At 47.5% G+C, this 25,318-nt stretch overlaps 1 protein-coding gene across 6 annotated transcripts in view; it reads left to right on the forward strand.

Moving 5' to 3' along the window:
* Positions 1-25,318, forward strand: part of PDPK1 (3-phosphoinositide dependent protein kinase 1) — a 79,385-nt gene that overhangs the window by 21,597 nt on the left and 32,470 nt on the right. For all 6 annotated transcript variants that reach the window (XM_072835403.1, XM_072835401.1, XM_072835398.1 and 3 more), the window contains exons 2-6: positions 14,416-14,682; positions 18,293-18,335; positions 18,522-18,659; positions 22,805-22,949; positions 23,940-24,037. In XM_072835403.1, the coding sequence (XP_072691504.1) occupies positions 14,473-14,682; positions 18,293-18,335; positions 18,522-18,659; positions 22,805-22,949; positions 23,940-24,037 (634 nt within the window). In that variant the 5' untranslated portion in view covers positions 14,416-14,472. The remainder of the gene's footprint in view (positions 1-14,415; positions 14,683-18,292; positions 18,336-18,521; positions 18,660-22,804; positions 22,950-23,939; positions 24,038-25,318) is intronic.

Genomic DNA, 25,318 nt, shown 5'->3' on the forward strand with positions numbered 1-25,318 from the left:
CATTTTATCCTTCTTGAAGAGATAAAGATAAGACAGATAAAGAAACATCTGGAGGGATCTAAGAATTGCCAGTCAGTTCTCTTCTTGCAAATCCCTTCTCTGCCTCCTGGTGTCCACCCAGCTGCTGTTGCCTTTTCTCCTTCTAGTCTCCAGGGCTCAGGTAGGATGGGCTCTTAGTAGTGGTTTAGTGAATGTCTGTTAGTGGGGATGAGTGGATAAGACATTTTTCCTTGTGAAGTGTTTTTAAACTACATTTTCTTTTTTTTTTTTTTCCCAAAGATTTTATTTATTTATTTGGGAGAGAGCTTGAGCTGGGGAGGAGGGGCAGAGAGAGAAGGAGAAGCAAACTCCCCACTGAGCAGGGTACGCTACATGGAGCTTGATCCCAGGATCCTGAAATCATGACCCGAGCTGAAGGCAGATGCTTTACCAACTGAGCCAACCAGGCATCCCCTAAACTACATTTTCAAACAAAGGAGGAAAAACCATGAGTCTTCCATCTTAAAACCACCTTCAAACTACTTTGAGTTAGAAAGCTCCTCTGCAGCTGAGCTTTATCCTCTGTGTAGATGCAGGAGCCCTGGGAGTCACTGTGGCTTCTCCCCAGACACTGACAATAGCCTCCTGTGACCTGGCTGAGCTTGCTCACCCCTGCCTGCACTTTCCCACCTGTGCTTTCCCACCAGTGATTACTGACTGTGGGAGGTGCTTTAAAAATACGTGGCTCTGTATTTTAAAAATAAGCTTCCAGAGGCACTTGGCCAGCTCAATTGGTGGAACATACAACTCTTGATCTCGGGGTTTTAGATTTGGGCCTCATGTTGGATGTAAAGATTACTTAAATATGAAATCTTTTTTCTTTAAAGGATTGATTGGTTGATTGATTTAACAGAGCCAGTGAGCCCAAGTGAGGGGAATGGGAGAGGGAGATGCAGGCTCCCCACTGCGTGGGGAGCCTGACATGGGGCTTGACCCCAGGACCTCGGGATCATGACCTAAGCTGAGGGCAGATGCTTAAGTGACTGAGCCACCCAGGTGCCCCCCCCCAAAGAAATTAAGATTTTATTTATCATGAGAGAGATATACAGAGAGGCAGAGACATAGGCAGAGGGAGAAGCAAGCTCCCTGTGGGGAGCCCAATGTGGGACTCGATCTCAGGATCCTGGGATCACGACCTGAGCCAAAGGCAGATGCTCAACCACTGAGCCACCCATGTGCCCCCCAAAATAAAATCTCTTTAAAAAATAAAAATAAGCTTCCATCTACCTAGGAAACTAACTAACCTGGTAGGTAGTTTCCTAAGGGTTAGTGAAGCTATCTTGTCTGGTGTGTGAGATTTGGCGGGATGTGGGAAGGAAATCTGTGGGTCATTTGTTCTCCTTTGCCCCAAGTTTGTGTTTTAATCTGTATGTCAAAAATATTTGTTATATTTAGCAGTTGTGAATGGTGGTCACTGGATATATTGATGCTGATGTTTTCCTTAACTCTTAGTGGGTAAGCAAGGTAGTGTGTAGTTCAGTTGAGCCTTACTATGTTTTTGGTGGATATGAAAATGTAACTTGGTCTCAAATTATTTTTCCCTTGAAAGTTTCTACTTCTGAAAGGGGACTGTTGAACTCAATACTCAAACTGTTAAAGAAGTTGAAATTTATTAAGTTTTTACATATAATTTGTATGAAACAAGTCTACAGAGAATACCCACTTTACAAGTTCACTTGGAAGTCAGGTTGTTTTTTTTTGTTTTTTTTGTTGGTTTTGGTTTTGTTTTGTTTTTAAGATTTATTTATTTGAGAGAGCACTAGTGCATGCTTGTGCGTACACATGGGGAGGGGCCAAGATCCTCAAGTGGAGTTCCCGTGGGGTTCAAATTAAGAGCTGGCCGCCCTACAGACTGGGCCACCGAGGCACCCCTGGATGTCAGTTAAGACTCACGCTTGTCTTCCTGTCAGAGTCTTTCTTGTGAAGGGCTGCTTGTGGTTCCTGCTCAGAAAAGGTGAGGTGAGCACAACAGGTGTCACTTGTGCTTACTGATTCTCTACGACACACAAATATGCACAGAACGAGATTCATGTGGAGAAGACACATGGGGGACATGTGTGTCTGCCTTTTCCAGAGACCCCAAGGCTGCCAGAGGTCAGTGGCTATGAATCTCATAACCCAGGTCAATTGAGAGCAGCTGTCCTTCCTTGTTGTCGAGAGAGCTGTGCCCCAGACACATCTTCCACATCTTTCAGCAGTGAGGGAGTTACTGAGGCTTGTCCTGACCAGCCACATAGGAGACAGGAGAAGGAAACACAGAAGGGGATCTCGTTCTGAGGGAGGGAGAGATTGAGGGCTGCTGGTACTGGGGAATGGGGAAGGAACAGTAGGGATGAGCATGGCTAGTGGGGGAACTCCTAGCAGGAAGGGAGCAGCATTGATGTAGGCCATGGGGAGCCAGAGAAGCCACTGGTGTGAAACCGGTGAAGCAGGTCGTGGCGCCCAGCCTTCCCTTGGGTGTGAGGGGCTTGGATTTGGGATGTGCACATGTGTATGTAGGAAAGGCGAGTGATGTGACTCTCATGGTGACACGGTGGCAAAGTTCTTGAGAACTTGTGGTCAGCTCCATTTTATTAGGGAGGATGGGGATAGTGGATAGGCATAACTAGGGTTTTGTTACTTTAAATTTCTCTAGAAATTTAAATTTCAGAAGCTATTGAGTAACCCAAACTATTTACTTACTACAATTTTGGGTCATCAGGTGGGTGGCAAGCTGACTGGGTTGTGCCGGGAGGGAATGACTCACCCGCAGGTCCTGGGTCACCTGGGATCTCCCAGCCATGCTGCCTCAATAGGGTGGAGTGCTGGCTGGCTAGAAGGGGCACCTTGGGACCGACCCCCACCCCGTGGGGCTGCCAGTTAGCCATTGTCCCCCCCCGCCCCGATTGTGGCAGACCATCTCAGTGCCATTATGCTGCCTAAGTACCACCTTGAGATATAAAAGAATATTTTTAGTATATGTGCTGCCAAAGAGAGCACAAGATGTAAAAGAATATATATATATGTTTATTGGCTGTTTAGAATAACAATTATAATACAAAAAAAATATTTGGACTTTTCACACTAAAAGGGCTTTTCTCTTAGGCTTTTTGTTTCACAATTGATGCCTAAGTGCTTTAAAGAGTAACACTGTGGCTATCTTTCTTAACTACAGAGGTAAAATTAATCGCTAAAACACACACATGCCAGGCTGTGGGAAGAGAAAGCAGGAGCGTACAGTTGACCCTATAAACATCTCTGTCAGGGAGGGGCCCTGAGAGTTGGTCTTGCACGGAGGTGCTTGGCTGCTGTGCGATGGCCAAGGCAGGAAGGAAACTGCAGAATTCCATGAAGGAGAAAGGCTGCCTATGACAGGTTCCTGTGTCATTGTGCCTGTAATTGCTGGAGCAGAGGGGACACCAGAGCAGTAGTAGTCTGGTGGCCAGCATCTCAGAGCCCAGGGCTGATGTGGGACCGTATAACTGTGGCTAGGCTAGCATCACACTCTGTTTCAGGAGATGCTTGTACCCTTCTGGGCAGCCCCATTTCTCAGGCTCCCATCCCTTCAGTTTGAGGTACCCAGAAGGGGTGTTTAAGGGGCTCTGACACCCAGGGGTTCTGTCTGGTGGTGGCCTGTACTGTGGGTCAAACTGGGCTGCTGAGAAGGCTCTTCTCAGATTTCTTTAGAGCTTTCCCCATCTCCTTGGGTCTTTGCTCCAATGTCACTTTCCTAGTAAGGGCTTCTGTGTTTAAATTTGCACATCTCACAGCTACTCACATCAAATACTCCTGTCTTGCCTTCCTGGCCCTATTTTTCTCATAGTTCTTTTTTTTATTTATTTATTTAAAGATTTTATTTATTTATTCGGGGATGGGGGGCAGAGACACAGGCAGAGGGAGAAGTAGGCTCCATGCAGGGAGCCCGATATGGGACTCGATCCCGGGTCTCCAGGATCACACCCAAGCTGCAGGCGGTGCTAAACTGCTGCGCCACTGGAGCTGCCCTTTCTCATAGTTCTTATCATCATTTGACACTGTAACACTACCTGATGTTTGTTTTTTGGGGTATCTGTGTGCCATATTGGAATGTAGCTTTTTTTTTTTTTAAGATTTTATTTATTTGACAGAGCAAGAGCACAAGCAGGAAGAGTGGCAGAGGGCAGAGGAGAGGGGGAAGTAGGCTCCCGCTGAGCAGGGAGCCCAATTCAAGGCTTGATCCCAGGACCCTGAGATCGTGACCTGACCTGAAGGCAGATGCTTGGTTTTGTTCTTTGTTACATCTCCAGTACGTAGAGCAGTGCGTGGCACATAGTAGTTACTCAGTGAACTACTTCATTTGTTGATGAAGTGGATAAAGCAGTATGGTCTTAAGAGGACTGAATTTGCCTCAAATTACTGAAGCTGTGTTGAGGCCCTGGAGTTTCACTTAAAGCACATAATGGCAAAGCAGGTGTGTCAGTGTCTGTCAGTCTCATAGCATCTGTTATTGCCATCTCAAAAATCCAGAGTTCTTTCTATACTGCACTTGGATGTTGATTTCAGAATGACTGGCTTTTCTTTCTGACTCGTGACGGCTGCAGTATTTTGAGTCTGAAACATTAGTGGAAAGTGAAACTTTAAAATGTATGATGTATTGCAGGGCACGGGGTGGGTGGGTGGGGGGTGGTCGGTGAGATAGCCAAATCTTGGTTTCAGGCTCAGGTCATGATCTCAGGGTCGTGGGATTGGCCTGCATCAGACTATGCTCAGCAAAGAGTCTGCTAGAGATTCTCTCTCTCTCTCTCTCTCTCTCCCCCATCCCCCCTTCCACATGTACATGTGCATGCTCTCTTTCTCTAAGATAAATAAATCTTTTAAAAAATGTGATGCATGATTAGCTGTCATTACATTTTACTTTCTATACATGAATATTTTCTTCCTTGCCATGCAGCACCATCTAAGCTGCCAGCACTCCCCTGGCCCTCCACCTGAGGCCACTCCTAGCACCTGAGAAACTTCCTCCACCAAGCCTCTTGCCAACTGAGGCCCTAGCACCAAGTCAGAGGTCTGCCTCTTACCCCCAGCACTCGCCCATGCCAGTCTCTTTCGTGCCACCCTTACAGCTTTAACCAACCAGTTTTGTAAATGACATCAGGCCCATTAACGCTATTAGGATGTAGCTTTCTAGGGGCAGAGACCATGTCTGCCTTATGGCCATGCCCCTGGACCCTTCCAAGCATAGTGGTAATGTTTATTATTTGGATTAATGTAGTTAATTGGGGCAGCCCCAGTGGTGCAGCAGTTTAGCGCTGCCTGCAGCCCCGGGGCATGATCCTGGAGACCTGGGATCGAGTCCCACGTGGAGCTCCCTGCATGGAGCCCGCTTCTCCCTCTGCCTGTGTCTCTGCCCACCCCCCTCTTGTTCTGTGTGTCTCTATGAATAAATAAATAAAATCTTAAAAAAAATAATGTAGTTAATTTATTTCCTTTAAGAAATTCTGATGAGTGGGGTGCCTGGGTGGTGTATTCACTTCAGCATGTGATTCTTGGCTTCAGCTCAGGTCATGATCTTGGGGTCATGAGATTGAGCCCTGTGTTGGGCTCCACACTCAGCAGAGATTCTGCTTGTCTCTCTGCCCAACCCCCCTTTCCACACACACACCACCACTGCATGCGCATGCACTCTCTCTCAAATAAATAAATGAAATCTTAAAAAAAAAAAAAAAAAAGGAAACTCTGATGAGCAAAACGAGCACTTATATTCCTATGAAGTAACAGAGAACCCATGGCTTTGGAGAGTGACCTCCCCAGCAGCCTGAGTGGTCTACACTGGGTGGATTCAAGGTCTTGGAGTTCCCCTTCCCCTCCCAGGACTGTGGACAGGAATTGCTGGATGTGCTGTAAGCTGTGGCAGACAACGATCATCCTGTTGAGCTGGGGGTGGGAAAAGCAGTGGAGTCCTGTGAATTAGAGGTGGAAGGAGTGGTGGTTATGACTGACTGTGCTACCTGTTTGGCGTTCTCTCCCTGCCCCTGCTCTACCTGGCTTCAGGGCCACTCACTACCCTCCTGCATCTCTGGAGCAAATGCACTGTTTCTCTCTTCTCACTATGGCCAAGCCTTCTACTTCAGTATCCGCCAAAACAAAGCAGGCACAGGTTGGCTCAGGCTCCAGAGCATGCTGACAGTTTCAGCCAGCTGCCAACAACAGAGTAAGACGACTAGTTTATATTCATTTATGCCAAGGTGCTGTATGTCTCTCAAAGGAGAGGCTGATTAATGCCTTCAAACCTCTCATTGGAATTGTGTTTTGAGGCAGGGTGAACTTGCCAGTAAAGGTAAGAGTACCAGGTGCATTCGTGTTTACAGGTGGGAATAACTGGGGCTCAACTTTTATCTCATGATTAGTCTCTGTGAAGTATACAGAACACTGTGTTTGTCTACCCAAGATCTCAGTCCTAGACCACCTTCAAGGTACAGTGCTAAGAATAACGTGTGTGGAATTGTCTTAAGTCTTAATGTACCTATCCCTGCCGTCCGGGGGGGCTCCTTGCAGGAGAGGTGACTCCCCACAGGAACGGTCATACTGGGACAGGCTGAGAGGCTGCAGGTCTGCTGGGCTCAGCTGCTTCCCCCTTCATGTGCCACTTCTGGCTGGATGTGTTCTTATTTCGCATTGGCCTGCTTTACCATGGAATAAATGGTGTTCTTTACGGCAAAGTGGGCTCCTAGCTGGTTTTCTTTCCCAGGTCCAAGTTGAGAGTTTATTTTATTAGTTTAAAAAAAAAAAAAAAAACCTAAAACCTTAAATCAGAGATATTGAGTATAATCTTACAGCAAGTGAAATGTCAAAGGCTGGCATTTGGAAACAGCATTGTCAAGCAGTGTTCCAGCCAAAACCTGTGTGTTGGCCAGCTGAGCCCAGAACCCCGGAGAAACTGAATAAGATAGCCCGTGCTCCTGCGGTTCCCCAGCCCAGGCCTTGCAGCTGCTATTGGAGTGACTGCTTTCCGGAGAGCAAGGGGCTGTGTGGAGACATTTCAGATTCGTGCATCTTTGCTGGATTGCAGTTCTTACCCTCTTGGGAGTTGAATGTGTCTGGCTGCTGAGGGAGTGGGGTGTTAACTCCCTGTTCCCATGTTAGTGGTGTGCACACTCCCTTTTGTCCCATCTCCTCCAGTTCCTGCACCAGCCACTGGTTCCACGTCCCTGTACTGCCCCTGAGCTCCAGAGGGCGGGGAGCACATTGGTGGTGGGGTTTGTCCTGTGAAGCCACACCCCTGGTTGGGTATTTTGCTGCAAAGCCTCGTCAGCACTGCCATGCATACTGTTTAGGTCATGGGAGTTTCTTGTTCTCTCCCAAACACAACATTAGGGTTTGTTCACATGCCTTTTTCAGACTGGGCACACCTGCTGCTCTCCACAGATCCCAGCTTCTGGTTCTTGTACTTCTTTCTCCCTCCTGCCCCAAGGAGTGGCTGAAGGAACTCATAGCACCCAGGGCCTACCTGAGTGCTGAGTGCTTTCAGGGTGGTCACTGAATACTTGCTGGAGTTCTTCCTGGGGAAGGGAGCATAAGAGTCCACCAGAATAGAGCAGGACCTCTCCCCCAGGAACTGTTGCCACTCAGACCTGATCATTCTTGGTTGTGGGGCCATCCTGTTCATTGTGAGACATTTACAGCATTTCTGTAACCTACCTGCTAGATGCAGTATGACTTCCTCCCTCCCCCAGCAACAGCACTCAAAAATGCCTCCAGACATTGCTGAGAGTCCCTTGGGGGGGCAGAATCACCTTAGTTGAGAACTACTGGGATGGAAGATCTGTCAGTGGCCACAAACTTCCTAAAACTAGGAGCTCATAGTGGTTGGCTCCCTCCTAGCGGGCTGTGCTTTATTTATTTTTTTAAAGATTTTATATATTCATGGGAGACACAGAGAGAGGCAGATACACAGGCAGAGGGAGGAGAAGCAGGCTCCCCACAGGGAGCGTGATGCGGGACTGGATCCCAAGACTCCAGGATCACACCCTGAGCTGAAGGCAGCCACTCAACCGCTGAGTCACCCAGGCGTCCCCGGGTTGTGCTTTAATATGGCCCTGGCAACTCCCAGCATGAGCCCCATTTCCACGAGATGGAAACTGTTGTCATGCTCACTGCTTGTGGCCAGGAACATGCACTTATTTGGGGAAGGAGCTCTGATAGCACATCTGGGCTGACCCCGTGTGTTTGGCACTGGGCTGCTGCAGCTTCAGGTTTGAAGTCCTCTACAGCAGAGGTGTGGATACAGTGGCAGACCCGGTACTGCAGGTGTGCAGGGAAAGTGGCTGCTCTGCAGTGCTGTCCTTGGAGCTGTTTGCTGTCTGAATCCTGTCTCATTCACTCTGTCTCTCCCAACAAGACATACACACCTCCTGACTTTCAAACTGCAGTTCTCATGGCACCTGCTATCTCCTCTCACACTTGCTCAGGTGGCCTGGGCATTTTCTGTGGCACTTACTATCCTCACCTGTGGATGGATGACAGGAAGGGAGCAGGCTTTATCCAGCATGATGCTGCACTTATACCAGGTCTGGTGCTGCTCAATGTCATGGGGTCTGTAGTAGAGTCAGGTCCGCATCTATCAAGATAGTGCTTTAGTTTCCAGTGTGCCACATAGTGTAGCCAGCAACCTGCCGCAGAGCCTGGGAATAGGCAGAGGTGTGGCCCATGGGCTGCTCTGCCTGGGTAGGACCTGCTCAGGGGGCAGTGATCTCCTTTGACCATCTCTTTTGGAGACCTTTTAATAACTGTAGAAACCACTTTGATGAAAGAAAGCTCTCAAGAATACATGCTTGTAAACCAGAGACTCATCAGACTTACCTGGTCGTCGTTTTGAGGGGAGTGAGATTCATGCATTGGATGTTGGTCAGTTTGCAGTCAGGAAGTCTGTGCTGAAGACTTTTCTTGGTAAGTGCTTCTGAAGCCAGTGTAAGCATTCCTAACCCTGTTAAGGCTCTCCCAGGATGTTTGATGCCAGGATCCTTTGTCCCCAGAATAACCAGTTTGCTGGGGATTGTCACACCCAAGTCTTCAATGCTCCCTCACTTTCTGTGGCTGTGGACACCTGCTGCCTGCGATGCCCTGCCTCCCTTGGGCATAGTGGCTCACCCTTTGGGAAACTCTTTATTGCTCTTGGATGTTACCTACCTCACCTGTAGGGCTGAGGTTCTGCCCACTGAGATGAAGCCATGGGCTGTCCCCCACCTGTGCCAAATCACAGGACAGATATGTTGGTGCCTTTGCTAATGTTTGAGATTTTGATCAGTATTTCGCTTGCTGGTTTTGAATTAAAAGCCGTGTTGGTCACTGTCTCATGTGTCTCTTCTGCTCTCTCCTTGAGCCTTGCTTGACAGGAGGCTGGGCACATAGGTGAATTTAGGTGAGCCCATGTTGATCAGATTTATGAACTTGCTGGGACAGGTGGAGAGGGTGCGGGTGGGCATGACAGAGAGGCAGTACTCTTCCCTCCCCTCATCTGCGGGTCTTTGGTGACTGCCCAGTGGACCCGTGGCCAGATTAGTTCACAACACTGCTGTAGTACCCAGGCCCTGTGCTGTTGAACTGCAGGCTCTTTCCCGCTTCTCCTCCCTTGTGTGTCCTTTAGGTCACATAGTCCAGCTGTGTCTCAGTCCTGGGCCTGAGGGTCTGCACCCAGGATGACCTAAAGGCCCAGGGAGCATGTATCCTTGGCTGTGTCCAGGAGTCCTATGAGTGCCCAGAGCTCTGTATGCATAGCTCTCACTCGCAGTGTAGCCTGCCTGGCTTGTGAGGACAGTCCAGGCCTGTCACAGTTCTTGATGGGCCTTAGCCTGGCTGTGACTTCCCCACTTAACTGACTCTGAGGACAGAGAGATTCCTGCTAATCTCTGGGAAAGTTACTGAATTGGATTAGGCTTCTGTTATGTTGTATGCTTTGGTCATAAAGGGACAAACCGTTAAGGTACTGTCTGAACCCCAGAGCTTGGTCCAACCTTTGGTGCCTCTTGTGAGGTGGAGTGTTTATGAAATGTGTAAGGCATACTTGGCTTACTGCTCAGCCATCGAGCATTCAAGAAAACAGCAGTCTTCCATAAATAAATGGTGCACCTCGACTCACAGTCCAGCTGGAGGACTTGTCTCACTGGTCACATATGTACTGTGTACTATAGTCATTCTCCAAATGTTCCACTGGTACTGGGTGTGGGATAATTTCTCACACTGGTCACAGGTGTCGCTCCTTTTATTGAGCTTCACTTGATTACTCTCCACAGATACAGCGTTTTCTACAGTTTCAAAGTTTGTGACAACCCTGAACCAGCCAGTCAGTGCCAGTTTTCCAACAGCACTTGCTCACTTTGTGTGTCTGTGTCACATATTGGTAATTCTCGCAACATTTCAAACTTTTCCATTATTATCATATTTGTTATGGTGATATGTGATCAGCGATTATAACTTCCTGAAAGCTCCGATGATAGGTCTTTTTTTTTTTTTAAGTAAGCTCTACGCACCCAATATAGGGCTCGAACTCATGCCCTACCGACTGAGCCAGCTAAGCTCTCTGATGGTTAGCATTTTTTAGCAATAAAGTATTTTTTATTTAAGGCATGGACATTGCTTTTTTTGGACATAATGCTACTGCACATGTAATAGACTACATTAGAGTGTAAATATAACTTTTATATGTACTGGGAAACCAAGAAGTTTATTTGACTCTCTTTATTGTGACATTCACTCTGTTGGCAGTGGTCTGAAAGGGAGCCTACAGTATCTCCAAGGTAGGCCTGCCCCTTGCCTATGCATCTAATGCTCTCCAGAGACCTGTACATGCAAGAAGCCTGCCTCCTCCCAGTTGTCGGTGGTGATTCCTCGGCTGGGAGTTGGAGCACGGTGTGTCTGCTGGAAGAGAGGCTTGTGCAGCACTGTGGGGGCTGTCCGGGTGCCTGCTGCCCTCTCTGCCTCTGCACTTGTCATGTCTGGGGAGCAGGATGTTCTCTCTAGATTGGTCTTTAACTTTATGTGATTAGTGCATCTCCAGACGAGCTTCTCCTTCAGCTTTCCTTTTGAGGTGGCTGAGCTGTCACCCAGTGCACACTGCTGCTTACTGTGGCCACCTACCCTTCCTGTTCGTGAACTCTGGTTTCTTCATACTTCCCTGTTGTCTCCTGATCCTTTGTAAACGGAGAGGAAATGTTTGTCTATCCTTTATGAACAAACAAACAATACAAAAAATAGAGCTCTGCGTGATCACGCACCCTTAGTCATTCACATTTATTTATTTATTTATTTATTTATTTTTAATTTTTATTTGTTTATGATAGTCACAGAGAGAGAGAGAGAGGTGCAGAGACACAGGCAGAGGGAGAAGCAGGCTCCATGCACCGGGAGCCCGATGTGGGATTCGATCCCGGGTCTCCAGGATCGCGCCCTGGGCCAAAGGCAGGCGCCAAACCGCTGCGCCACCCAGGGATCCCAGTCATTCACATTTATAAAATGAAATGTAATCAGTAGGCTTTTATTGTATCAATACACTTATCACCTATGTATGACAAAAATCGTCATAGACTCAAGGATTTTTCTGTTTTGGTTGGTGCTTTTTTTTTTTTAAGGTTTTCTTTATTTGACAGAGAGAGAGAGAGAGAGAACTAGCATAAGCAGGGTGAGGGGCAGAGGCAGAGGGAGAAGCAGGCTCCCCACTGAACAGGGAGCCCGATGTGGTGCTTGATCCCAGGACCCCAGGATTGTGACCTAAGCTGAAGGCAGAGGCATCATCGTCTGAGCCACCCAGGCATTCCCATTTTGGCTTATTCTGATGAGCTGTACTTACTGATCTCTTTTTAGGGTTTACAGAGTCACAGCTTGGCTAGTGAGTGACAGTCCCTCCAGCCCAGTTTCCCTACCCTTTCCTCCTACCACAGACACTTGTGAAGGCCTCCTCCTTTTCAGACATAGCAAAGGATACAAATACCATATTCCCATTTTTCTGTTCTAAGACATGGAGTTGACTGCTGTCCTGAGTTGTTTTGGTTTTGGTTTTTTTTTTTTTTTCCCCTGAGTTCTTTTACTGGGGAATACTATTAGAAACAATCTGGATGCTCTGGGTTCATTTTGTGGTGTTCTCCAACAATCTGGTGGTGGGTAGGCTCATAATGTCACTGCTAGAGCACTGCAGAGTCAGAGCTAGGAAGGGCAATTTTCTTTGTGGTTGTGGGTGAACTTGTATGTATTTCTGATTTAACTTTGAGACAAATATTTTTATTTTTTATTTATTTGGGAGAGAACATGTACACAAGTAGGGGGAGCAAGAAAGGGAGAAGCAGGCTCCCTGCTGAGCAGGGATCCCGATGTGGGGCTCCATCGCAGGACCCTGGGATCATGACCTGAGCCGAAGGCAAGATGCCCAACTGACTGACCAACCCAAGTTCCCTGTCTATTCCTCTCTTAATACCCACCTAAAGTTTTACTATTTCTTCTCGTGTCTGTAGTATTTCTTTGTGTCTCATTGGCAACTGTTCTGTCATTGCTTTCTTCACAGATTACCAAATTGCTTTCCAGAAGACAAGATAACAGCACCATGGGTGTATTGGTGCCAGCTGCTGTTAGAGGAGTACCTTGTTTTATCCTAGCCTTGCCAGCATTTGCTGTTCCTGTGTGTTGTGAACATATTTAATTGTCATTTCTGTCTATCCATCCTCCAACCTTTCCCCTGATTACAAACATTCAGGGCTGTCTCTGGTCACTTTAACGTGGCTTTGGATACCTTGCATATTTTCATCTTTTGGTTCCTTGAGTTTTTTTGGTGCCTGTCCATTTCTTCACTTAAAGTCTTGATGTCTTATAAATTTGAATGAGTTCTTGTTTATAAATCAGTGCAGTTATATGTGATATAAGTATTTGTAGCAGCTTACTGAGATATAATTTGTATACTGTACAATTAATTCATCTATTTAAACAATTCAGTGAGTTTTAGTGTATTCACAAGGTTATATAGCCATCATCATGATCTAGTTCTAGAGTTTTTTTGTCGCCCTAGAAAGAAACCCCATACCCATTAGCAGACTAACCCCCTTCTCCAGCTCAGCCCCTAATGATCATTCACCTGCTTTCTGTCTCTGGATCCACCTCTTCTGGATATTTCGTGGAGATGGAATCCCACAGTATGTGGCCTTTTGTGTTTGGCCGGTTTTTTGTTTGTTTTGTTTTGTTTTTAAGATTTTATTCGTTCATAAGAGACACACAGAGAGAGAGGCAGAGACACAGGTAGAGAGAGAAGCAGGCTCCATGCAGGGAGCCTAATGTGGGACTTGATCCTGAGACTCCAGGATCACGCCCCGGGCTGAAGGCAGACACTCAACTGCTGAGCCACCCAGGCGTCCCTATGTCTGGCCCTTTTCATTGAGCATAATAATGTTTGCCATGTTCATTTAATTTGTAGCATGTATCAGTACTTCCTTTTTATGGCTTTTTATTTTACTTTATTAAAAAATAAAATTTGTTAAATGTTTCATTTGTTTAAATAATTTAAAAACCTAACACTACCTGGTTTGGAGATAACTTTGATGAAATTGAGCATCTGGGTTCTTGATCAGGTAGTTTCCCGATTGGTAACCAGTGATGCCACTGCTATCTTTTTTGAGAAACTTATTTATTTTTATCAACTGTAATTTTTTTTTTTTTTATGTAGGCTTCCCACCCAGTGTGGAGGCCATTGTAGGACTTGAACTCAAGACCCTGAGATCAGGATCTGAGCTGAGCTCAAGAATTAGATGCTCAATTGACTGAGCCACCCAGGCGCCCCTCAGCTATAACTTTTATGTGTAATTGACAGTTCTTGGACTCTTCTTTCCATGAAGTTCTACTTCCATGTTCTATTACTTCTAGGTTAAAATTCTTTTTAGTTTGGGATATAGTCTTAAACCAATCTGTTTGTTCAAGCCCTAATTGAGTACCTTCTGTGTGTCCAGTCTTGTATGAGGTATGAATGGGTGAGTAGGCAAGGAGTTTTGGATGGGGACACCATGGTCAAAGAGTTTGGACTGGCTTCCTTCGTGGGTTGGGGTTGACTGCAGGTAGCATTGAGGTTGGGCAATGATGGGAAGGCCAAATGGCCATGATTGGGGGGTAATTGGAGATTCACTCAGTGCTGACTGAGGGAGGAGGGGGAGGCAGATAGGTGATGGACGATGAGGGTGCTGGGCAGCAGGATCGGGGGTAAGGGTTGGGATTTGAGCAGGGAAGGGACTTGGGAGAGGAGAGCGGTGGCCTGAATCCTGTGGCAGAAAGTCAGATGGCCTGCCCAATACTTGGTAGCATTCGTGTTATAACAATGTTAACACTTTAGTTCAGACATGTAGGAAAAGTTGAGCTGCTTTGAGTCTTACCTCTTTTTCCTTTGTCCTCCAGTATGACACCGTTCCTATCCAGTCCAGTGTGGTGTTATGTTCTTGCCCGTCCCCATCAATGGTGAGGACCCAGACTGAGTCCGGCACGGCCCCCGGCATTCCCAGTGGTGGTAGCAGACAGGCCCCCACCATGGACAGCACCGCGGCTGAGTCTCGACCGAGCACCAACTCGCTGCAACACACCACACAGCCGCCACCACAGCCTCGGAAGAAACGGCCTGAAGACTTCAAATTTGGGAAAATTCTTGGTGAAGGCTCTTTTTCCACAGTGAGTATATACAACTGCTGTTTCTTGAATGAGTGTATTTCTTTGGGAAGGCTGATTTTACTCAGGACTTGGAGCTAGGGGACCCAATTACCAGGGCTATATTCTTCCCCAGGGGGTGGGGGTCTCAGACCCCTCGGGAGTTCTACTCCGGTTGCAGAGGGTCATTTGGTGCCAGCTACTACCAAGTAGATCACATGGTTAAAATATTTAAGCCTTGGTTTTATAGATGAAAGCTTTAAAAGGCATCTTGATTGTTTTGTGGTTTGGTTTGTTTTTTAAAAAGATTTTATTTATTTATTCATGAGAGACTCACAGGGAGAGGGAAAAGCAGGCTCCCTGTGGGAAGCCTGACGCGGGACTTGATCCTAGGACTCTGAGATCATGACCTGAGTCAAAGGCAGATGCTCAGCCACTGACCACCCACCCAGGTGCCCCTGGTTTGGTTTGTAATGCAGTTAGTTTTTATTCTAACCAGTCATCAACAGATTCCATCCTATGTCCTTAAGTCCCATTAGCAAGGTCTTCTGAAGCTTTTCTGCCCCTTCATTTGAGAGTATCAGTATCAGTATCTCTTCAGAGCTTTTGGGAATCATTTAATGACCTTTACTATTTCTCTCTCTCTCTCTTTTTGTGGTATTTCTCTCTTATTTAAAATGATATATAAGGGTGCCTGGGTGGCCCAGTGGTTGAGCATCTGCCTTTGGCTCAGGTCATGATCCCAGGGTCCTGGGATTGAGTCCCACATCAGGCTCCCCATAGGGGCTAGCCCTGCTAGTCTCTGGGTTCTCGCAGCCTTGGCTTCAGTCTACATCAGCACATCACATGCAAGGCACCTCTGTTTGTTACCTGAGTGAATTGTGCCTGTCTTGTGGCATTTTTCCTTTTTAAGCGAAGAAATAAAGGTTTAGTGCAGCCCATTTGCTGAGGTGTGAGCCCCATGGGGCGGTGATGGGGCTGGGGGCTTGTGCAGATTGTGGGGAGGCCTGTGCAACGGTCAGGGCCTTTTTGTCCACCCTCCAGAAAGAAACCTTATGTAAAGTGTGTTTCCCCTGCTTCCTTTCACAAATTCATGAAATGTTGCAAACTATACAGAAGAACGTGCAGTTTTACAGCTTGCCATGTTCCCGACTTGGTTTTCATCAGTGTTAGCCTTTTGCTCCCCTTACTTTTTTTTTTTTTTTTTTAAGATTTTATTTATTTATTCATGAGAGACACAGAGAGAAAGAGAGGCAGAGACACAGGCAGAGGGAGAAGCAGGCTCCATGCGGGGAGCCCGACATGGGACTTGATCCCGGGTCTCCAGGATCAGGCCCCGGGCTAAAGGCGGTGCCAAACCGCTGAGCCACCAGGGCAGCCCTCCCCTTACATTTTTAATTTAGATTTTTTTTTAAAGATTTTATTTATTTATTCATGAGAGACACAGAGAGAGAGAGACAGAGAGAGAAGCAGGCTCCATGCAGGGAGCCCGATGCGGGACTCGATCCCAGGTCTCCAGGATCACGCCCTGGGCCAAAGGCAGGCAGGCGCTCAGCCACTGAGCCACCCAGGCATCCCTTAATTTAGATTTTTAATTGGCAGTTTGTTAAATTATGAAAGAATTGTGCCCGATAAAACTTTTCGGCTATGAGCATGGTCCCCAATACTTCTGGTATTCACAGATCCTCTCAGAAAGAAGCAGCACTTTTGAAAAGAACCTTGGGTGTTCTGCATGATTACTTAAAATAGTCCAGTAAAAGAAGGAGCGTTCCCTCTTCTCAGTTGTGCTTCATGGACATTTATCTCAACCGGTAAATGATCACTTATATGTGAAACTGCCCCTTGTCCATGGGTCTGCATAGCAGGTGAAAGTAGGCACCATCCATTCTGGGTGATGCACTCCTGGTGTTGAAAAGCTCCAGTTCTAGTTCTTGTCATCCCTGGTCCTTTTGAACTGAGGGAGGTGCTGGGGAAAAGCACCAGGAGCTGGAGGCTTCTTTCTGGCACTGTTCGGAATCCTGCAGCCCTGGGTCTCAAATTATATGTGCTACCCTTAGGTCTTATAACTCTTGAAATAGAGACCACTTAAAATTAGATTTCCAGGGGAGGGTGGAGGACCAGCGGCAGTTTCCAGGTTGGGCAGGATCTGGGCAGGATCTGCGCTTGGCCGAGCCTGGCCCTGGAGAGTGGGAAGGCTCAGCCTGCTGCTGCCTGGCCCTCCAGGGGTGATCTTGACATCCACATTAGCCCTGCTGTTGGCTCTGGTGTTGTGGAGGGATGTGTCATGTCTTCTTCTCTGGGAAGAGGGATACTTCTGCCCTTTGCCCATAAGGAAACCTGCATGTGAAATGTTGAATTCACACAACAGAAAGATTCTTAAGTGCCTCCTTCAGAAATGATCCCATTAATTATTAGTACTCTCTAATAGTTTTTTCTTCTTTTTTCCTACTAAGTAGCTAGTACGTGCTTCCCTGAAGAAATGTAATATTTCATAAACACAACCTAGGGAGGGAGTATCTTTCCCCAGCCCCTGCCCATCACCTCCCGGTGCTTGAGAACAGCCTGCATAGGTATATTCCTCTAGAAAGATCTCTGAGATCTTTCCACTTGAGCACATATAATCCAACTCCATTCTTCTTAATAACTGCAAGGTATTTCACACAGTGCTTTCCCAGGATCACTGCTGGGGAATTCTGTAGTGGGATGAATCTGGCCTGTGGCTCCCAAAGGTCTTCCCAGAAGGCCCAGGGATCCCTCAGGATTTGGACAGGTTTCCATCTGCACTCTGGTCCTTGGGCCATCCCTTTGTGCAGGTATCTAGGAGGGCCATTCTCTGCCTCAACTGTGTGGTGGGTGGAGGCCACCCCGCTTCCCAGACAGCTGGCTTCATCAGGCATGTAGAAGTTGGTGCTCAGTTGTGGCCAGGAGCTGCTCGTGTAGAAATATCTTTCCCATGTTGTGCTATGTCCCGTTGGTTCTCTGTCCCCAGAATGGAATTTGAGGACAATCCTTAGCTCTGCTACTGAGAAGGCCCTGTCAGAAGTGGGACTGCACCCTGAGTGGGAGGTGAGGCTTGCAGGAGGCACTCCCAGTGTGCCCTGTTTAGCTTCAGTTCTGTGCTCTCGCTGGCAGGGAGAGCGTACCGTACCTGAGCACAGTGTCAGCTGAAAGGTATGGTCACAATTATTTGAAAAAACCCAAATTCGGGGCGGCTTTTTACAATGAACATATTCTTAAGAGTTATTTTTTGAAGGAATTCCCAGGACTCATTTGAGGTATTGTTTGCTGTTTCTTTCTACTATCTGTGAGGGTTACGTTAGTCTAAAATGTTCCTGAATGTGTACTTCACTGCACCAGGGGAACTTAGCAGCTGATCAAGAACCTTCTGAAGGCAGTTAATTGATCTCTGCGTTTGCGGTCTATTAGAACACATTAACTTAGTCGTTGACATCCTGTCAAATTTGTTAGCACAGGACAAATATATTTTAATGTAATTTCAGATACTTAAATGTAACTTTATGGTGGGGGCAGGTTAGCCTGTGTGGTTGGCTGCAAGGTGACTTGTGAGAGTTGATACGCAGGTTACACTGAGTATTTCTTTCTCTTCTCTTTTTCCCTTTTCTTCCTAAACCAGGTTGTTCTAGCCCGAGAACTGGCAACCTCAAGGGAATATGCTAGTAAGTACTAAGTCTAGGGGGCTGTATGTCTAGGACGCAGGGGGTGGGATGCTGTTGGTCTTAGAGACCACAAAGCCGGTGGGTATGTTTTGTGAAAAACTTTAATTTGTACCAGTTACCTTTATGAGTTTTGTTTTTAGTTTTACCATTATCAATTGAAGTAACTTGCTTCTCTCTTACTTTAAGTTAAAATTCTAGAGAAACGTCACATTATCAAAGAGAACAAGGTCCCGTATGTAACCAGAGAGAGAGACGTGATGTCACGCCTGGATCACCCGTTCTTTGTTAAACTTTACTTCACATTTCAGGATGATGAAAAGCTGTGTATCCTTTGAACAGTCAGAGCCTTCTAAATCACACCACTGACCCTGTACTGTTTGGAATCATGACCCTCTTGTGTATTTTCACAAGTCCCTTCCCTGGAAAGGACAAGGTCGACATATTCTAAATACAAATAAATTCACATCATTTTGCTTTGGGATTGCTAACATTGACTAAAGTAGGACATTACTTTGAGGGAAATCATCATAAACCTTTTTGAGGTTTTTTGTTTTATAAGCGTTGTATATAAAGGATTGTTATTGTTTTAACCCCGTGGTAGGTAGACATTTATTCAGAGGCATTCGCTTATTTTTCTAACTGGTGTCCTTGGAATATCCATCAGACGTCAAGTCCTCTGCTCAAAGCAGGGAAGTGAGGGAGGAAGGATTTTTGGGGGTTTGGTTGGAAGGGACATCTTCACTAGGCTTAGCCCCCAGGTGAGAAGTCCAGGGAGCCGCCCACAGGAGCCCAAACTCTTTCTTCTAGTACCAAGAACATTGTCCTCCCCAGGCCCTCCAGCCCCCCCTCCTCCCTCCTTCCTCCCCTCACCCCTCCCCTGGCCCTGCCTCCATCTGCTATCTGTCAGTGGAGAGCTCTGATCACCCAGTGCTTCCAGCTCTCCAGCAGTGCTGTCACACCCCACTGATTGCTTCCTCTGAGGGCCTCTCTGGCTCCCTGATTTCTCCTCTAACCCCTAGAGCGATGTTTTTTTTACCCCCTCTTTTACCTTTACTTAGGGAGTAGAGGAGACAGAGCACCAAGGCACTATGGCCACACTGTGGTGTGTTGTCCCAAGACCTGCCCATGTGGCCTGGCTGGCCAATTTCTCCTCACTCCACAGCCATTTCCTGCAGTTTTTCCCAGCCCCTAGGTGCCCCAATGACTCTGTCCTCAGTCCCAGTGGATGCTCTTTTGGTTTCTCTTCCACCAAAAGAGGTCAGAGGTTAGCTGTCAAATGGAGTTGCCTTGGGGCTTGTTCAGGCTTCAATCTCAGTCTTGGCATTAGTTATTTTCTCCTGCCCTCAGGTGTCCTCAGTGTCTCCCCCACCCCCTCATTAAAGCCGGTCCCTGTAAGGGCTTGGCTCCCCCCCAAAGGCTTTCCCCGTGCCTCTTTCTACACAGAGTCTTCTGGTTTAGAACTTTGCTCCATCCCGCTCCCCCTTCAACATCATTTTCTGACTCCTTCAACTGTCAGCTGAATTTGTTTTTTTGCTTATTGAGAAGTTTTTGTTGAGTGCCAGGCGATGGGAATATGCTGGTGAAGAGGTGGAGAAGGCTCGGCCCTTGTGGAGTCTACATTCCCTGGAGGAGTTAGACATACCTAGACCATCAGTGCCCATGTAGTAGACTTGAGGGAGCAAGGGCAGTGAGGGGGCAGGTAAGAGGGTGAAGGAAAGTGTTGCTCCGGCCAGAGACCTGGGTAGAGCTTGGAGTGCTTCCTATGCTGGTGGGGCGAAAAGGCTGGGCAGGGGCCAGCTTCTCCTCCCCTAGAGGCCTGGTGAGAATTACAGATTTTCTTCCAAGTGTGCAGGGAGTCCCGAGGGGCTAGAAAGAAGCAGCATTTGCTATGACTGTGGCAGGTGCCAAAGGCTCCTGTAGGTGAGCCAGGCAGTGGGGCTCCTGGGTGTGGGCCCTCGGAGTCGGGGGAGGGGCAAGGGGTGCTGTAATTGAGGCAGGAGAGACCAGGCTTGGAGGTATGTGTGGCGTTGGCATTTGATATACCTGTTGGTGCTGGCTGCTGCTGAGTAGGTGCTGGTGGAGCTTGGTGAGGAGTCAGGGCAGCATGCAAACTCAGGGCTGGGGGGCATCCGTGGGCTGGCTGGCCACTGGAGGGCACTTCTGAGGGAAGAGTTCTGAGACCTGAGCCCAACTCACCCCCACACAGACTGGCATGCAGGAGGTGGGGTGTTGCCAGTGAGTGGAGAGGGCAGACCCCAGGGGGCCACAGGGCCAGTTGGTTTCCAGTAGGGGGGTTGCTGGGCAGCGAGATCATGCTGCTGTGTGGTCAAGTACCTGGGGCCTGTGTCTGCCCTCTGGAATGGCCCTGGTGCAAGTTGTTCTGGGAGTGGGGAGGGTCTTTCAAGAGAGTTGAGGATGTCCAGGTAGCACACACGGTGAGTTTTGCCTAATGGTTCCACCTTTAAGGGGAGCAGTGAAGTGGTCTAGTAGCCACAGGCATATAGAATGGCAGAATGGGGTTTCCTTGTTGGTTTGTTTAGGGATTATAGAATGTTTGCCTCTGCCTGGTTCCAGCAATCCTGTCCCCACTAAGCTGCTGTCACTGCTTGCGCGGCAGCCCTCAGTGGCCCCATGAGGACATTGAAGGGTCCTCTTCATGGCTGCTCATCATTGTGTGTCCCCTCTTACAGGTTGGGGACAGGAGTAGTACTCTAAGCCTTAGGAGCCTGGGCTCCACTTTTGTCCTTCCTTGGCTTCATGACCTTGAGTCAGTTGCTTAACCTCTCTGGGCCAGGTTCCTCTGTCAAGTACAGGCATTGAGCTTACCAGGCTCTATTAAAGACCTAGTCTTTGCTCATCCTTCCAGGAATTTACCCACTTCATTGGAGAAAATAGCCCCCCTCCTCCCTGCCCTGGGCCATTGGCTGTGCCAAAGGAGGGAGAAATGTTCTAGGATGTGAAATGGACTGAGGAGGTCTGGGAGTATACTTCTGGGGATGAAGAAGGTGTGTGATTGGAGGCAAGATGGGCTTGGAGCCAGCATCCTCAACATTTGTTATGTTCAAAACCTTTTGGTCCCCTTAGGTTCACAACTGAGCAAAGAACTAGAAGTGTCTTTCACACAGGAAATAGGAACTCGGAGTGGTCAGATGAGGGGCAAATCCCTCGAAGCTCAAAAAAGCCCTGTGCCTGTGGACAAGGTTGAGCCTGTCACATAGACTGCAGGCTTCTGGGCACTCCTCAGTGAGGTTCCCTGCTAGTCCAGGTGGGGCTGCTTGCCCAGCCAGTGCCGAGCTTCTGTGTGGGGTCAGATAGGCCAGAGTCTGCAGGTCACTGGTGAGGAGGCCAGGGACACCACGAGCTGCAAAGGGGTCTGGCTGGAACCCTTTGATTTCCCCATGAAGAAGGCATGCTCTTGGGGGGAATTTCGTTCTTTTTTTTTTTTTTTTTTTTTTTGCTTCAGGTTCCTATTATCCTAGTTGGAAGGGCTTGAGTGGCCACAAGTGGGGCTGTATCAGAGACAGGTTTGGGCAGCTTTGGTCACTGGTCCCTTCCATCCTGGGCTTGTCCTCACTGCCCTGCAGCGTCAAACTCTCTCCTTGATGGGAGACAGTAGTGCCCTGGCCAACAGAAGCCATACGGAAGATCTTGAGCGTGGGCCACCCCTTCCTGCCCTCAGAGCCACTACCTAGGGCAGTGAGGCCTCCTCTGTCCCCGTGTCCCCTAGCTGCTAGGGGGCAGTGAAGTACCGGTAGGTGCAGATATTTGGTGCTTTAAAGAGGAAGCTGTTATATGGGATCCATTTATTGTTCCAGTCTATAATCCTCTTGAGGAAGAATGGAAGCAAATCCCACCACACTGGTGTCTGAGGGAAAGATGCCTGTGTTCCTCATGTCTCTCCCCAGTGAGTGGCCAATAAATAGATGGGATCAAAAAGATAATAAAATGGCATTTCTCTTAAAAACTTGTTATTTTATACTTGGACAGGAGCATGCACTTGAGAAACCTTTACGTGAATTGACTCGGCACACTGTGGAACGCAGTTGGTGCTCAGTAAATGCTGTGGTCCTCTGTGGTGCAGGTTGGGAGGCTGAATTAGGATGGAGGGCCCCCTTCCTTTGCTGAAACCTGCAAAGAGGCACGTATGCCACAGGCTCTGGCCACTTTCTCTCTTAGGGCTTCTCTTCACTGAGCCTGTAGGTGTCTTCTGTCTTCTGCTCCAGAAGGAGCAGGCGGGCTGAGGAGTATGTGTCACTGTGTTCTTGATGAGAAACCTGAGCTGGGACCAGGGATTCCTATCAGCTCCCGTGGCTGTGGGTGTGGTCACTGCAGAGTCTGATCTGAAGAGGGGCTGCTGTCTCAGGCCCAAGGTATCTTCAGTTCTCATTAATTAAAAATATTTCTATTGGGCTATAAGGTTGGTTTTAAAAAATGACTTTTATACTCTTCCTTAACAATGCAACATTTAGACTTTGGTCTTAGTTATGCCAAAAATGGAGAACTACTTAAATATATTCGCAAAATTGGCTCATTCGATGAGACATGCACCCGGTTTTACACGGCCGAGATGGTGTCAGCTCTGGAGTACTTGCATGGCAAGGGCATCATTCACAGGTACCACACCAGCGGCCTGTGGGCTCTGCTCCCCAGGCTTCGGGGTCAGCTCTGCTTGATTTTCTGGAGGAGTGGGAGGCCTCCTTGTGAGAACTAAGGAGAAGTTGATGTCACCTGATGTTGAGACTCACAGGCGTCTCTGAGCCAGGTGAAGTTGCCAGGCTGGTGGTTCTCTTGGCCATCCTCCCTGGTGCTTCTACTCCCCACCTTGTAGCTTTCATGGGTACTTATTTCTCATCTCATTTTCCATGACTTTCTAATATTGTTGAATCGAAAGTGTTCGAATGCGCTCTTGTCGACTTTCTGATACTGTCAAATTGAAAGTGTTCAAATGTGCTGTTGTTATTGATTGTTTTTTATTATAACAAAATTTATCATTTTAATCCTTTTTTCTGGTTTTATTGAGAAACAATGAACATTTATCACTGTATAAAGAAGTACAACATGATGGCTGATTTAAAAAAAATTTTTTTAAAGATTTTTAAATATTTAAGAGAGAGTAAGCAAGAGACAGAACACAAGCAAGGGGGTAAAGGACAGAGGAAGAGGGAAAAGCAGATTCCCCCACTGAGCAGGGAGCCTATCCCCGGGCTTGATACCGGGACCCTGAGATCATGACCTGAGCCAAAGGCAGACGCTCAACCACTGAGCCACCCAGACGTCTCTCATGGTTGATTTTATATATATTGTGAAATGACCACAATCGGTTTCAAAGATCTTTCTCTTATGGGTTAAAAATGATGGATTACACTTTAATAAAAAGTATATTGAAAATGACAGATGCATTTATGAAGTAATGTAATTTGAATGTACTCATTAAATGCAGTTAATGTTTGTTCAGTATGAACTTTATAGACTTGTGTTCTTGGTTGTTCGTTCATAAAGATTCTAAGTATTAATCAGTTCATTTGTTTTCAGCAAAACTTAGAGTGTGTAATAACATTACTATTTAAATATTTCATCTCAGTTGTAAAAAATCTGCTTTCACAGGGACCTGAAACCAGAAAACATTTTGTTAAATGAAGACATGCACATCCAGATCACAGATTTTGGAACTGCAAAAGTACTATCCCCGGAGAGTAAACAAGGTGTGTGAGTGGCCCTATTTCCAGCTGGCCCCAGTTCAGTGCTTAAGATCAAAAACAACTTAGAAATGTGTTGAATGGCATTGTATCCGTTGTTAATGACGGTTTATAATACCTTTGCTATTGTAAAACAAATACTTAAGCTTTCACAGGGGAAGGCCCTGCCTCACGTGGTGGCTCTCACTGAAGGCTTGGGCTGTTTGCACCTGGTCTAGTGGGTGGACAGAGGGCTCTCCTAGGCTGTCTATGGTTGGTCTGCCAGCCACTCTGCATGTTGTTATCCCAGGTCCTTGTGAGCACCTGGGTGTATGCACTATGGCTCACCCTCCCTAGTCCTAGAAAAGGCCAGGGTGCCACATTTATTTGTTCCTGGTCTTCTGTGCAGGAGTGTGGGGTCCATGGAGCCAGCTCTCAGCTCTCTCTGTTGGCACTGTGGATTGTAACTGAGAGCACTGTCTCTATATTTTAGGACCTGCCGTCTCTTCTGTGTAGTTGCCACTGGTGGCCCAGGCACACTGATCATAGTGAGGTTCTACGAAATCACAGAACAAGCAGGGGCTGGTTTTTAACCTGCTGCTCAAGTGCACATTTATAATTATAAGCCCTCCTAATCACTGTTATACTAGGGTAGTGGCTGGTGTTGGTTTATGTATTGTGACCACTCCATCACCTGAGGAGGAGTTGCTGAGTGGGCCGGAAGAGTGCCTTGGGAATCCAAGGCCCTAGCCAGCGGGGACCTTGAAATTAATAAGGACCTTGAAAATGAACCTGGAGTCAGGATGAGTGTCACCAACAGAGCCACCCTGAGCCTGGCCCAAGAGGCTGGGGCAATGTGCTTGCCTCTGCCAGGGCTCGTGGGGACACATGAGAGAGAAGGACTGGGTTCAGATGGAAGCTGCCACTCTGCTACCACTGGCCTCCTGTGGAAGAGGGGAACCATGAGCCCCATGCAGCAGTGGGAGAGCCCTAGCTAGCTCAGCCACGCAGGCCGCCTCTGCCTCAGTTGAACTGAGGCCCATTTAGTGACCATGTGAGTGCAGGTGGCTGCTGGGCTGATGCTAGGGGTTCTTTCCTCACGGCTGGGCCTCTGTGAGTCGTTTTTCCTTTCCTTTCCTTTCCTTTTCCTTTTCCTTTTCCTTTTCCTTTTCCTTTCCCCTCTCCTTTCCCCTTTCCTTTCCCTTTTGTGAGTTCTTTTCCACAGGGCGCTTTATCTTTGCTTTTTGGGCATTCTTGCAGCCCCGTGCTTTCAATACTGTTGTGAAGCTTCTGTCGGTGCCTTTGTAT

This window comes from Canis lupus, chromosome 8 (assembly GCF_048164855.1).
Source record: "Canis lupus baileyi chromosome 8, mCanLup2.hap1, whole genome shotgun sequence".
Classification (NCBI taxonomy): Eukaryota; Metazoa; Chordata; class Mammalia; order Carnivora; family Canidae; genus Canis; species Canis lupus.